The sequence below is a fragment of the Ovis canadensis genome, chromosome 2, assembly GCF_042477335.2.
Source record: "Ovis canadensis isolate MfBH-ARS-UI-01 breed Bighorn chromosome 2, ARS-UI_OviCan_v2, whole genome shotgun sequence".
Lineage (NCBI taxonomy): Eukaryota > Metazoa > Chordata > Mammalia > Artiodactyla > Bovidae > Ovis > Ovis canadensis.
Genome location: NC_091246.1, coordinates 204,765,274 through 204,779,428, shown reverse-complemented (window position 1 = coordinate 204,779,428; position 14,155 = coordinate 204,765,274). Strand labels below are relative to the sequence as shown.

General features: G+C 37.9%; 1 protein-coding gene across 3 annotated transcripts in view; it reads left to right on the top strand.

The window, feature by feature from the left end:
* ANKRD44 (ankyrin repeat domain 44) overlaps positions 1–14,155 on the top strand; it is a 315,568-nt gene that overhangs the window by 217,937 nt on the left and 83,476 nt on the right. For all 3 annotated transcript variants that reach the window (XM_069577913.1, XM_069577911.1, XM_069577912.1), the window contains exons 10-12: positions 2,072–2,186; positions 12,117–12,199; positions 13,371–13,434. In XM_069577913.1, the coding sequence (XP_069434014.1) occupies positions 2,072–2,186; positions 12,117–12,199; positions 13,371–13,434 (262 nt within the window). The remainder of the gene's footprint in view (positions 1–2,071; positions 2,187–12,116; positions 12,200–13,370; positions 13,435–14,155) is intronic.

Here is a 14,155-nt window from a genome sequence, read left to right as displayed (position 1 = left end):
CTAGGAGTGAATTCCAGGGCACATGATTAAGTTGGGGGTTGGGGGGAAGGCATGGCATAAAAGAATTTGTTTATTTTTTACAAAGAGAAACACAGAAAGCATAAACGAAAACTAGTGAAAATGATTAATTACTATAGGATGTGGTTGAGGGTGAAGTGGAAGGGATAGAAATGAGGCTTTTTAAAAGTATAGACTTTTGAAACACGTGTTTTACGTATTAAATAAAGTTAAAGGCAGTAAAATATTTGAAGGCAAAATCAAATGAGTGCTGAGTCACTTCAGTCGTGTCCAGCTCTGTGATACTATGAGCTTTAGCCTGCCCAACTTCTCTGTCCATGGGATTCTCCAGGCAAGAATACTGGAGTGGATCGCCACTCCCTTCTCCAGGGGATCTTCCTGACCCAGGGATTGAACCCACGTTTCTTATGTCTCCTGCATAGGCAAACAGTTTCTTTACCACTAGTGCCACCTGGGAAGCCCACAGTCAAATGAGGCTGTCTATCAGATTGATAATATAAGCACACAGAATAAAGAATTTAGATAACTTTTGAACAGAGTGCTCCCTGTTTATGCTGAAATCATTGTGGGAAACTTTGTTGGGAAAGTGGATATTTGCACAGTTTGGAAGTATCACCCACAAATTCTTTGCTAATTATAAAAAGAGAAAAGACATTTTGCAGTGGAGAGTGCGAGCAGGCATCACCTTAGCCAAGTAATCAAACCTCTTTCTTTAAATTGTGGTAAAATACATTTAACATTAAATTTACCATTTAAACTATTTTTAAGCATATGGTACTGTGGCATTAAGTACATTCACATAGTTGTGCAGCCATAACCACTATCCATTTGCAGAACTGTTTGATCTTCCCGAACTGACAGTCTGTACCCATTGTAAGTAATCAACATTTGTATCATCCAGTAACGGACTAGCTTGATCTTTTGTGTGTGCTGTGGAGATGGGCTGTGAGGTGCACTTCAACTTTGGGATATTCTTGCCAAAATATTTAGCTTGAATCTAATAATGAGGAAATAACCAGACAATTCCAGAATGCACTATATCATATACAACTCCTGGCTTAGTCTCCAAAAGTATCAACAACTTGAGAGATACCTACCTACATACATAAAAGGCAGGAAGATTGTTCCAGATGATAAGAATCTAAAGAGACACGACAACTAAATGTTCAGACTCTTTGAATCCTGGATTAAAGAAAAAAAACAATTATAAAGCACATTTCCAGGGACAGTTGGAATACACACTGTATATTACACAAAATTATGGTATCTGTTAAATTTCTTGGGTATGATAGTTATAGGGTATGATGGTATTGTGATTATACGGGAGACTGTCTTTGTTCTTAGAGGTGAAATCCATGATGTCTAACTTATTTCTAAATGGTTCGTCAAATAAATTAATAAACTAATTGTATTTCGTTTATTATATATATTTTCACATATATGAAAAGAGGAGAGAAAGAAAGACATAGTAAAATAAGATTTGGGGGAAAAGGAGGCAATACACAATAAAATAAAATGGAACTACTATATTATTAAAGGAACTGTAGGTAATATGATAGTTTTGATAAATATGGATACTTTCAGCTTATAGTTTATGCTTTTACTCGTTTTACTCATCACATTTTAAACTAGATAATCAAACTACATAAATCTTCTCTTGAACTCGATTCCTTTGGTTCTTATGCTGTAACATAAGGTTTACATAGGTCTTTAATTCAGCAAGTAAAATTAAAATTGAATATGTCTTCAAAGATACATTTTGTGGAATTTGATTACATTGTTTATTTAGAGAGGGAACCTAGTTGTAAGATTTTAGATTCTTAAATAAGACAACGTGGAAAGGTTTTTAAAAAGCATTTCTAATAGACTTCCTTCCATGCAGATTTAATAATACTACAACTTCAGATGGTGACTTGTTCCCTTAAAAAGCATTCTTGTTCTCGAGAGCAGAGATGCACAGAATAGAAATGAAATCAGCATTTGGTCAATGTGAGTATATTATCTGAGTCAACACGAATCCTTACGTTATTCTGTATTAAAATGTCTCTTTCAGGAGGTGAAATTGACTGTGTGGATAAGGATGGTAACACTCCTCTTCATGTGGCTGCAAGATACGGTCATGAGCTTTTGATTAACACCTTAATAACCAGTGGAGCTGACACAGCCAAGTAGGTTACAGCAAAAATACAGTGGATTAACTGCCACATGTGGGAGTACTGCCAAAGGGGTTCTGCCATGCTGTAGATAGATCCTATTTGTCCAAGTTAAGGTAGATCTGCAACATTATGCTAAACACAAATTAAATTTGAACTAAATTAAGTGATTTTTAATGACAGTTGCAAGGAAGAACCAATTTTATTTTTCAGCTATATCAGAAAGAGGCCTATTTCAGTGGTTTTAATTAAGGGAACTTGAACATTATTCCTAAATCTCTGTTTTTTAATATTCTGTTTTTTCCAATGTACAGTGTTAGTTAAGCAGGAAAAATAAAACATAATTGGGCAAACTCAGATTTTATTCAGAGTACCATTTTGCGTATGTTAATAACCCGTGTTTAATGATATGGTTATACTGTGTAATTGAGTAAATCTGTCACATAGGGAAGAGGGACCTGACTTAATTTTGCACTTCACTTCAACAAGAATATGTGAAGCATCTATATGAATCCATTGCAATGTTGGGTGCTGTGGGAAATTTCAGATATACGTTACCTGGTTAGTACCTCCCAGGAGCTCATAATTTTGTTGGAGGCCCAAAATCCACTTAAGATGAAGAACTATGCAAGATCGTATTTAGCAAAGTTCAAAATGAAACAAAACTTTAATGGCAAAATATTTGGTGTAGACAATATATGCCATAGGGTGTAGACAGGAAGGAGAGAGCTCAAAGGTGGCTACAGTTTTTAAGGACAAGGTGATTTTTAGGTGGACTTTGAAGGATGGGAATTATGTGAATAGAGCAGAGAGTGGCAGACTTCCCAAGCAGGAAGGAAAGCAGGAGCAGATACCGCTCCCGCGGGGAGGGTGGCCTAGTGGGGTGGAAGTTGGCCTGGTGGAGTGGAGGGTGTGTGATGGTGCCATGCTCTGCCAAAAGCTGCCTTATATCATGGTGGGAGACCCAGCCTTTAGTGGGCACTAGCTGGGCTCCAGTTCAAGCTGCCTTATTTGTGAGCTGTGTGACCTTGAGCTTGTTGCTCAACCTGTCTGCACACTGACTTCTTCATTTGGCAAATGGGAGTAAAATAGTATCTACCGTAGGTTTGTTATGAGGATTAAAGGACTTAATTACTAGTAAAGCTCTCTGGTATGTGTTAAGATCTGTGTGTGAGTTATCTAAATGCATCTGCTAAGGTATGCAACAAGATAATCCAACTTAATAGCTCTTTGAACAGTGCCTGGCTTATAGTAAGCTATCAGTAAATGCTAACTATTAATTATTATGTTATTAACTAATTATTAATTTAAGTTATTATTAAGTATTGCTTCATAATATCTAGCATGTTAGGGGAGTGGAAAGAGATGAGTTGGAAAGGCAGGACGAACCACATTTCAGAGGACCTCGAACATCTTGCTGAGGAGTTGGATACCATTCTGAGGCATTCAGAAGTTGTTAAAGAATTATAACAATGTGTAGGGCAGGTTGTGTCTAATGATCCCATTTGTGTGTAAGAAAGATCACTCTAATAGCAGTCCAGACAGACTGAAAGTGGTCCATACTTAAAACACTTGACAGAGAGAACAAGAAATGAAGTCTCAGGCTAAGGACAAGACTGAGGATGGAGAGACACTGACAAATATTAATAGCAAGAACAGTGGGTTGTCTCAGAAGAGAAAGGAATCCACTTCAAGTCAAAGGACCTGTTTGACTGGGAGGTTGCAACTCTGAAGCAGCACCTCAGTTTCGTGGAAAGAGCAGTGTCCTAGGGTTTCGGAGGCATTCACCAGATTCTAGAGTTGCAAGCAGCCGTGGCAACCCAAAGTCAAAGATCTTAAATGTTATGTGTCAGTTAAGCAGAAATAAAGTGTTTAGGCACAAACTATCTTCACCCTGTGATACGTTCATATTTTCAGTGATTTTTTCAGATTTGAACTCATCTGAAAAATGAGTTTTTTTAAAAAAATTTGAACTTTATCCCTGAGGGATAAAGATAAACAGGACTCAATACTTAAAATTTCTGAAAAACCACATTTAATGCAGTAAGCACAAAGTCTATTTCCTTGAGATTATTTTACCTTCAATTTGTACAAACTCAAAGTATGTGGCAAAAATGCCTTAGGAATGATGTTGTTGGTCAAGTAGCCTTTCTTTCTACTGACCGTGCTGGGGACACTGGCCAGGGAAACATTGTCCCAGCCTCAAAGAGCCACATATGCTTCCTTCTGCCCCAGCATATCTGGGGTTAAGACATGCTTTCTTCAGTAACAGTGGTTCATTAAGGCAACAACTGTGTGTGTGTGTGTGTGAGTGAGTGTGTATGTTATGTGGGGAGGGAAGTCACCTAAAGGGAAAATATCCAAGTGAAGGCACAGGAGAATTGATGGTTGAATTTGCTAAAGGCTTGGGCTTCCCTGATAGCTCAGTTGGTAAAGAATCCGCCTACAATGCAGGAGACTCCGGTTCAATTCCTGGGTCAGGGGGATCTGCTGGAGAAGGGATAGGCCACCCACTCCAGCATTCTAAGGCTTCCCTTGTGGCTCAGCTGGTAAAGAATCTGCCTGTGGTGTGGGAGACCTGGGTTTGATCCCTGGGTTGGGAAGATCCCCTGGAGAAGGGAAAGGCTACCCACTCCAGTATTCTGGCCTGGAAAATTCCTTGAACCGTATGTATAGTCCATGGGGTCGCAAAGAGTCGGACTGAGCGACTTTCACTTTTCCCCAGAAAGTCACTGTTCTCTGGGCTCCTTGAGGATTTATCTAGGGTAGCTCATTAAAGAGGAGTAAAACAGGCCTTTCCTTCTATAAATAAGTGAACAAAAAAGAGCATTTATGAAAATAACCCATTTTAATTCATAAACAATATGGCCAATGTATTTTTAAAGATCTCTTTATGACAAGTTTTATAGTCATTACTTTCTGATGAATTTATTTGCATCTTATTTTCAGGTCTTGATTAAATGTTCTTTGTTTTTCTTTTTTGTTTCTCTGAACTTTGTCAGTTTCTGCAGTGTGACTTGGTGCTTATGCAACTTTATGTGGTATCAAAGCCATTGGGTTTTTTCTTCTTTGTCAGATTTTGGGTACTTGTCTCTAGGATTTTTTTAATTTGTATTCCATCTTATCAATTAAACTCTCACTGCTTTTTCTGCCTCAATTGTAGCAGAATTAGTGGTATTATAGTTTTACAGGTAACTGATTCTGATATTCTTACATTCACTGAATATCTGTTGATAGCTTGTTAAGTGTCACCCACTGTGTTAGGTTCTGGGGTCACAGAGCTTGCTGCCAAGGAGTTTATAGCCTGTCGAAGTAGGAAAAGTAAAAGTGAAAGTGTTAGTCACTCAGCCGTGTCCAACTCTTTGTGACCCCATGAACTGTAGCCCATGAAGCTCCTCTGTCCATGGAATTCTTCAGGCAAGAATACTGGATTGGATTGTATTTCCTTCTCCAGGGCAAGAATTAAATAGGCAGTGAGAATCATACATGCTAAGTTTGATGGCAGAACAACTGCCCGGTGCCACTGGAGTACAGGAGAACATATATGGGATGTATCAGGACCAGCAAAGCTTCCCAGAAGAGGGATGGTTAACTCGTATGACAAGTAGCAATTAGTCATATAACTGAAAGTCTTTCAGGTCCTAAGCATCTGCTTAGATTATTTTTATTAAAATGTTTGAATATGTATAAACATAGGACTAAATAGAGACTCCCTAGGCTTTTGAGTCTCATATAGCACTAAATTTTAACAAATTACAAAATACATACAAAAAGAAACCCACAGTGTTCACCATAACTGCACAGGACAATAATAACAAATGCTCATGAGTTCTTACTTATGCTAGGCCCCACTCTGAGAGGCTACATTTAACTGTCACCACAACCCCATGGGGTAAGTGCTGTGATTATGCCCATCTTACAGGTGAAGTAAAGGAGGTTTAGTTAGCTTTCTGAGGTCACAGAGCGGTGGGTGGAAACAGGACACCATCCTTGACCACCTGGATCTGGAGCCTCAGCTCCTAGGCAGGAGACTTGCTGCCTCTCCATGTAATGGATGATGTGATACTTAGCATTTTGCTTGTAATTGTGGTCCTGGTGACTAAGATGCTGAGTTTTTTGGATCCAGTACATAACTATGGAAGTGGAGGTTTTGCAGTGACTTAAAGTGGTGGGCAGTGGATCTGTCACATGGCACAGAAACCTTTACTCAGACTATTGCCAAATTCTGTGCATACAGGAGGCTCAGTGTGCTACATTATCATTGCCCTTCCTGAATTCAGACATTTCATTTTCTATTAAGTCCACCTTTATTCTCAGTGGCTCCTGCCAATTAAAGTAGTACTACATAGCACAGCTGTGATCCTAAGTATCATACAAATGTCAGTGCTGAGATTTTGCAGAGGTGTGTGGTGATAAGGTGGCCTTTTAGATGCACTAAAATATGCTTTTATGCCACCTGTTTTAGATTATAATCAAAAGGGAAAAACAATATAAAATTGTCACAGAGAGTTCTTAAAAGCCCAAAGATATTCCAGCAACCCCCAGAGATGTACTGACTAGTTTGAGAAATACCATGAGAAGAAGGAGAGTTTGAGTTGTGAAAGTTTCAGGAGGAGGGCCTGCATGTGAAAACCCAGGGCTCTTCCAAGAGGAATGGAAGGAAGTTCAAAGATCCTAAGAACACGTCTAGGTTAAGCAGTAGTCAGATCCAGAAGGGGCTTTGTAGCCATGTTAGAGTATTTGGACTTTGATCCAAAAGGAACCTCTGAAAATGTCTGCAGGTTGTAAATAGCAAGGACCAGGCTTCATTTTTGTCAGTTAGGCCAAGTCCCTGTAACTTAGTGGTGCATGATAAATACTTTTTAGGAACGCATGTAAGAATTAAAGATTTTAAAATTTAAAAAATAAAAAACTAAAAAAAAATAAAATAAAAATAAAAATAAAAAATAAAATTAATAAGAAATTTATTTTATAGTTTCATCACTTGACTTGGGCTTCCCTGGTGGCTCAGACGGTAAAGCATCTGCCTGAAATGCAGGAGACCGAGTTCAACCCCTGGGTCAGAAAGATCCCCTGGAGAAGGGAATGGCTACCCACTCCAGTGTTCTTGCCTGGAGAATCCCCATGGACAGGGGAGCCTGGTGGGCTACAGTCCATGGGGTCACAAAGAGTTGGACGCAACTGAAATGACTAACATTGATCACTTGAATAAGTATCATAAAATCATTTGATGATCAAAAATCATCAACATTTTTGTCTAGTTTTACCTGGTGGGTAAAACTAAACCAATCCCACCTTTCCTGAGAGAGTTGAGAGATGAGTATTATAAAGGATTTTTTTAAATGGGGTATAGTTGCTTTGCAGTGTTAACGTTAGTTTCTGCTGTGCAGTGAAGTGAATCACCTATGTGTGAACATGTACCACTTCCCTCTTGGACCTCCCATCCCGCCCCTGCCCTGATCCCCAGACCCGTCCATCTAAGTCACCACAGAGCACCAAGCTGATCTCCCTGCACCGTACAGCAGGTTCCCACTAGCTATGTATTTCACACATAGTAGTGTGTATATGTCAGTCCCCTCTCAATTGATCCCCTCTCCCCCACCACCTGCGCATGTCCGTTCTCTACGTCTGCATCTCTGTTCCTGCACTGCAAATAGGTTCATCTGTAAGAATTTTGAAACACAGAAAGAAGGCAGAAATGCTAGTTGGTCACACTTCATTCTTGGCTTTTAAGGAAGTACAACCTTATTACAACCTCAAAACTCACAGACTGCTGATTATCCAGCTAAACTAATAACAATGGCAGTGGAACCATGGGCCAGATATCCTATTTAACACTTTATGTTCATTATCTCAATTAGTCCTTCCAATTGCTCTATAAGATTGACACCATTATTATCTTTATTTTCCAGGTGAGGGAGCCATTATGTACTTTCCAAAGTCCAAATAGCTAGCACATGGAAAAGTTAGGACTGAAACCCAAAGGTTCTCACCCCATCACCTTAACCACAGTGTTTTTTTTTTTTAAACATATGGCCTAAGGGAAGGTTCTAGAAAGGCCTGGATATGGAAAGGGACAGCCATGTCCTCCTGAGCCAAGGGGGAAACTTAAAAGAACTGATATTCTAATGGTGCAAAAGCCCTGTCCTCACTTCTGATGGCTCTGTGCAGTTTATTCTGGCCTCATTTATTCTGAAATAACTGGGTAGGAGACCCCAGCTAACAGCTAAATTAGAAATAGCTAATACAAATGTGTTCCATTAATTTTATGACTGGTCAAATAAATGTAGCAGATTAACTGGAATTGGTCTTCCCTTTCCTGTAATTTATGCACTGTTAAGTTTAGTGTTATCTGACATCTTTATTTCTTGATCTTCCTTGCTGTATCTGATGAAGTCAGAGCCATGTTTCTCATTTGACTAGGACAGTCAAATCCTAAGTTTCTTGCTAAAGGTTTTAGGATCCTTTCTTTATAAGCAGTCTTATTTCATAGCAATAAAGGAGAAATTTTATTTGTAATGCATGAATCACTTCTGAAGTGATTCAGAAATTCTGAGTTCTATTTTTATTTGCTTGCCATCTTCACCTGATACTTAGTTTTTCTATTTGAACTGGCACATCATAGTCGTTTGAATACCAGTACTAGTACTTGAGTCTAGATTAATGTATTTGCTACACTGAGGTAGTGGCTTTTTGTTAACTATGGAATATATCAAAGAGGATATTTTTTCATTAAAAAAATTTATTGAAGTAGAGTTGATTTACTGTGCTTTTGGTGTACAGCAGAGTGATTCAGTTATTATTTTTTTTCAGAATTTTTCCATTATAGGTTGAATATAGTTCCCTGTGCTATGCAGTAGGTCCTTGTTGTTTATGTTTTTTAAAACTTATTTTTAATTGAAGGATAATCGGTTTACAGTACTGTGTTGGTGTCTGCCATACATCAACATGAATCAGCCGTTGGTATACATATGTCCCTCCCTCTTGAACCTCACTCCCGCCTCCCTCTCCTTCCCACCCCCCTTGGTTATTACAGAGCCCTGGTTTGAGTTCCCTGAGTCACATCACAAATTCCCATTGGCGGTTTAACATATGGTAGTGTACATGTTTCCACACTGCTGTCTCTGTTTGTCCCACCGTCGCCTTCCCCCCACCCCACCCGTGTCTATAAGTCTGCTCTCTATGTCTGCATCTCCATTGCTGCTCCGCAGATAGGTTCATCGGTACCATCTTTCTAGATTCCATATATATGTGTTAATATACGATATTTGTTTCTCTCATTGATTTACTTCACTCTATATAATAGGGTCTAGATGTATCCACCTCATTAGGACTGACTCAAATGTGTTCATTTTCATGGTTAAGTAATATTCCCTTGTATATATGTACCTCACCTTTTTATCTATTCATTTGTTGATGGACATCTAGGTTGCTTCCATGTCCTAGCTATTGTAAATAGTGCTGCAGTGAACATTGGGGTACATGTGTCTTTTCAATTTTGGTTTCCTCAGGGTATATGCCTAGTAGTGGGATTGCTGGGTCATATAGTGGTTTTATTCCTAGTTTTTTTTAAGGAATCTCCATACTGTCTTCCATAGTGGCTATATCAATTTACATTTCCCACCAACAGTGCAAGAGGGTTCCCTTTTCTCCACAGCCTCTTCAGCATTTATTGTTTGTGGATTTTATCAAAGAGAATTTTTCCTAGGCCTTTTAGAGTTCTGCCTTCCTTGCCTTCTCAGTTGTATAAGTAGCTGCAGAAAAAAAATGAAACTATTAGCTAATATAGAGTGTGGTGAATTATCTAAAGACAGTGGGGTTAAACGTTAAGTTCGGTTAGAAGTATTAGCAGTGAAGTTTATGGAATATGTTATAACACTGAGTCTATTAAACTTTTATACTTTTTATGTTTTTCTTAATTGTTTTATTATAGTTTAATACTATTTTCCCTAAGTCATTTGCTTAATGACTTGTATTGTATTGTTTAATGTAAAGGTAACTATTTTATGTACCTATATAAACTATATCATAAATATTATGTGTAGTACTTATGTATGTATGTTGATATTATTAAAATATTTATATTTTTACACACACATACATGTACATAGAAAGAATGAGGAAGACTCAAAGAAATATTTAAAATTCCACTCCTTGATTTAGTCATATTCTTACAGGAATTCACAATGATTCTAGAAAATGTTCTATCCATTTTCTTCTTGCAAGCATCTAGCAATGTTTAATCATAGATATTTGCCTTAACTTCTCAAAACAGATAAAATGGCTAGGTAAAATCTTATTAGCTTTAAGTCCCATTTAGTAAAGACCTTTTAAAATAGGTTATACATTAAAAAAAATTAGTATGTTTCATTGGCATCAGAAGGGAACAATATAAATAGTGCAAATAAAAAGCCTCTTTCCCATCCCCCAACTCCCTCTTCCTTTTCATGAGCATCAAGGTTGTCACTGATGCAATTGCTTTTCAGAAATTTTTTTTCGTAAATGATGAGAGAGGCAATTACAAGCAGTTCTCCTCCACAAGACACTGCCCAGAAGACGGGCAAATTGCATCCCTTGATGGATGCCAGCTATTATATACACTGGGTTGGAAATCTCCATATAGGGAAAGGAAAATGAACAGAGGGAAGACTGAACAAAAACATCAATAAATAGAAGTTTTCATGAAAAGAGAGAGGTGGTTAATTGCTGGCAGACTCAGATTTTGCAGAATGCCAAATACCTTGAATTATCTGTGAACATATATATACTTTCACAAATTCATGAATAGCATAATAACTTTCTATATAGAAAATAAAATTCATCTATCTTAAGCTTAGCAAATTCAAGTCATATGTGTTTTTTATTCAATATAGAGTGTGGAAATGGGCCACTTTGTGACAGGGAAGAAACTTAGATGTCTCATGTTGCAGGTGTAAATATAGACAGCCTGTACTCCTTATGTTATGCTGTGGATTTAAAAAATCTGAAATATATTGTCTGAATGAAATGTGATGTTATGAGACAAGATCACTAACGTGCTTTCAAGTACACAGGAACTGCCTGATGATGCGGTGTGTTTTGAATTATGAGTCAGCACAGAACTTTGGGTCCTCATTTGAGGAGACGTGATGGGCAGGAGGGGGAGGCTTTAATTCTAAGGGCAGAAAGCACTGCCGTCAGAGGGCTGTCTGTCCCTCAGAGGATTGTTCCAGGGACTATGTTATGGTAGAGGTCAGTCTAAGAAGTCCTATTCTGGATTCTTTCTGTACTACTGTTAGGGAAAATTGCTAGATTTATGAAATATATGTAAGGTTAAAGTTAACTATTTCGTGACTGGTTTTCTTATGTGGGTAAATGTGCAATATAAAAGGCTACCAGAAAGATGAAGTTTCACTTGTCAAAGGTAAGCATTGGTTTTTATTCTCATCCAAAATTTTATTTCTAATAAAACAACCATTACTAATTGTTAGCAAAAAGATAACACATAGTAGGTCAACAATAAATATTTATCAACTCAAGGAATAAAACAAGTTGCTTTGCAAAGTTGAGAGTTTGTCAGCTTCTTGTCTTATTTTCCCCAGCACTTAGCAAAGTATCTGATGCTTATAAAGTGTTGAATAGATGAATGAATGAGTGTGAATGATACATAAAATTGCTAAGCTGAAAGGATAAAAGAGAAATTAATTTTAAATGCTAAGAGTCACTGTTTACGTGAAATGTTTTCTTAAATATATTTTTCTATTGTTATGGGATTTGTCACTGTGGTTTAAGTCCAGGATTTTATTATTTTAAAGTAGAAATGATTGCATAATTATTTCAGCCAGGAGTCCCTAGGCAAGGTCTCATGGATTTAATTTTCATCAGAGACCTTCTAGAAAGGTCACCCCCTTCTGCATGTATCAGGAGATCTATAATCGTGAGCTGCTCTGTTTTTTTCTTCCTCAGGTGTGGAATCCATAGCATGTTCCCCTTACATTTAGCTGCCCTCAATGCTCACTCTGACTGCTGCAGAAAGTTACTGTCATCGGGTAAGTAACTCCATTACCACAGATGACGCTTAATCTGTCCTGTAAATGAGCCGTGTAGCTTCAGGTGTCTGGTCAGAGTGAGTGCCTGCCTGTGCTTCATGTCATTCATGATCTGATTGGCAGGATGAGCTGTGTCCACAGCTACCTGCATGTGACAGCTTCCAGCAGCTCATGGTGTTGAAACTGTCTGAACGTCAGTATTCTGCCCCGGAGTGAGAGTCTTGTCTATCAAGTTAGAACTCCAGTGATCCAGAGTGGGAGGCAGGCAGGGATGGGCATAGCTTACAGGATGTTTGTCGTAGGAGGAGAAGACATCTTTAAGGCTTAAACTGGTGATGTAACATTTCATATTCTTCAACAAAGAAAAAAGGCTAAATCCCCTACCTTTTAATAGTAGAAATGTTAAATTACCATCCCACTCCGTGGGCTCTGAAAAATCACTGTGGTTGATATCCCTCCAACTAGGTTTTATTTTTATTTTTTTAATGCGGGCCTGTTTGGAACCAAGAAATTCTTTCTGGTTTGGAGCTTTGCTAATCTTTCTTATCAATGATTCTGACAACCTCCATGTATTAAGAAGTTCCTGGCTTTCAAAGGTGATAGAGATCTGCAAGGCAAAGACTGTTTATGAATTAATTCAGCAGATATCCCAGAGGCTTTTTTTATTCCTTTAAGTTCTTTACTTATGGTTGATTCTGCTTTCACTGCTTTTGGCATGTTTAAAAATAACCCCTGCATGAAAGCACGTTTCCCAAATCTTACACCAACTGTAAGCTAATAATACGCTTAAGAAAATCTCTCGTCTAGCATGTTATGATTACTACTTTGCCTTCCATGTTTTCTCCATGTGTTCTGTCTGCCTGTCTATTGCCCTACTTATCTCAAATTGGTTTCATAAATTTTTATCCTGGGATTGAAATATGGGGCTGCAGTTCACCCAGGGCTGAATATGAAAATAAATTCTTCTTGACTTCACGGTTCTTCCTATAAAATTGCCAAGCTTGAGCAGTTACCATTCGTTTCCATGACAACCTCTTTCTGACTACAATAGCTTGCGTTCTGGTTTTTCTACTAACTGATTTTTCTGTCTCTGCAATGTTTCTTGTGGTTTAACTAGGACAAAAGTATAGCATAGTATCCTTGTTTAGTAATGAGCACGTGCTGTCTGCAGGCTTTGAAATAGACACCCCAGATAAATTTGGAAGAACGTGCCTTCATGCTGCTGCTGCAGGAGGGTGAGTAGTTAGCAATTTTAGTTGTTTTCTCATGGCCTAATTACCAGTGCATCTTAATTGACTTAAGTCATCTGTGAATCAGAGGCAACTTCTTTAATAAAATGGGTAAGAAGTGTTTCTACCAATACCAAATATCATACGTTGAATTTCCAGATTGCTCATGTGTTTGTTTTTCCAAAGAAACATCATTAGCCCATCTCATATAGGAAATATTTTTTCTCTTGTAACCTACAGAATATGTAAATACTTGGTACCTCTTCCACCAAAAGAAAATAATTTGAGATTTGTTCCTAAATTTTTTGTCTTTTGTTACTAGAAGGAGAGTTAATGATCAAGGAAATCCAAGGTTGAGTTAATTCATGTTCATTTAAAGACGTTTTAGTCCTATTTCAAAACTTATTTTTAAGTTCTAATAATGATTAAATGTGAGCAAAAGTCCAGAAAACTCAAAGGATAAGCAAGAAGTAATTTAATCCTTGCCTATTTTTTAAGTTGTAAAGAGAATTTTTTATGAGATACTGTTTTTCATATCAGTGGTTAGATTAAGACAATGATCAATACATTGTTGATATATGACCATGCATTGACCAAACATGGCTCCCCTCAGATGGCCTCGTTTGGGTATGGTGCTGGTTCTTAATCATTTTCCTAGTCTTTAGGGAACAGCAGTGCTCCATGTATAATCTGTATATGACCAAAGGCATTACCTATTTAACAGAGG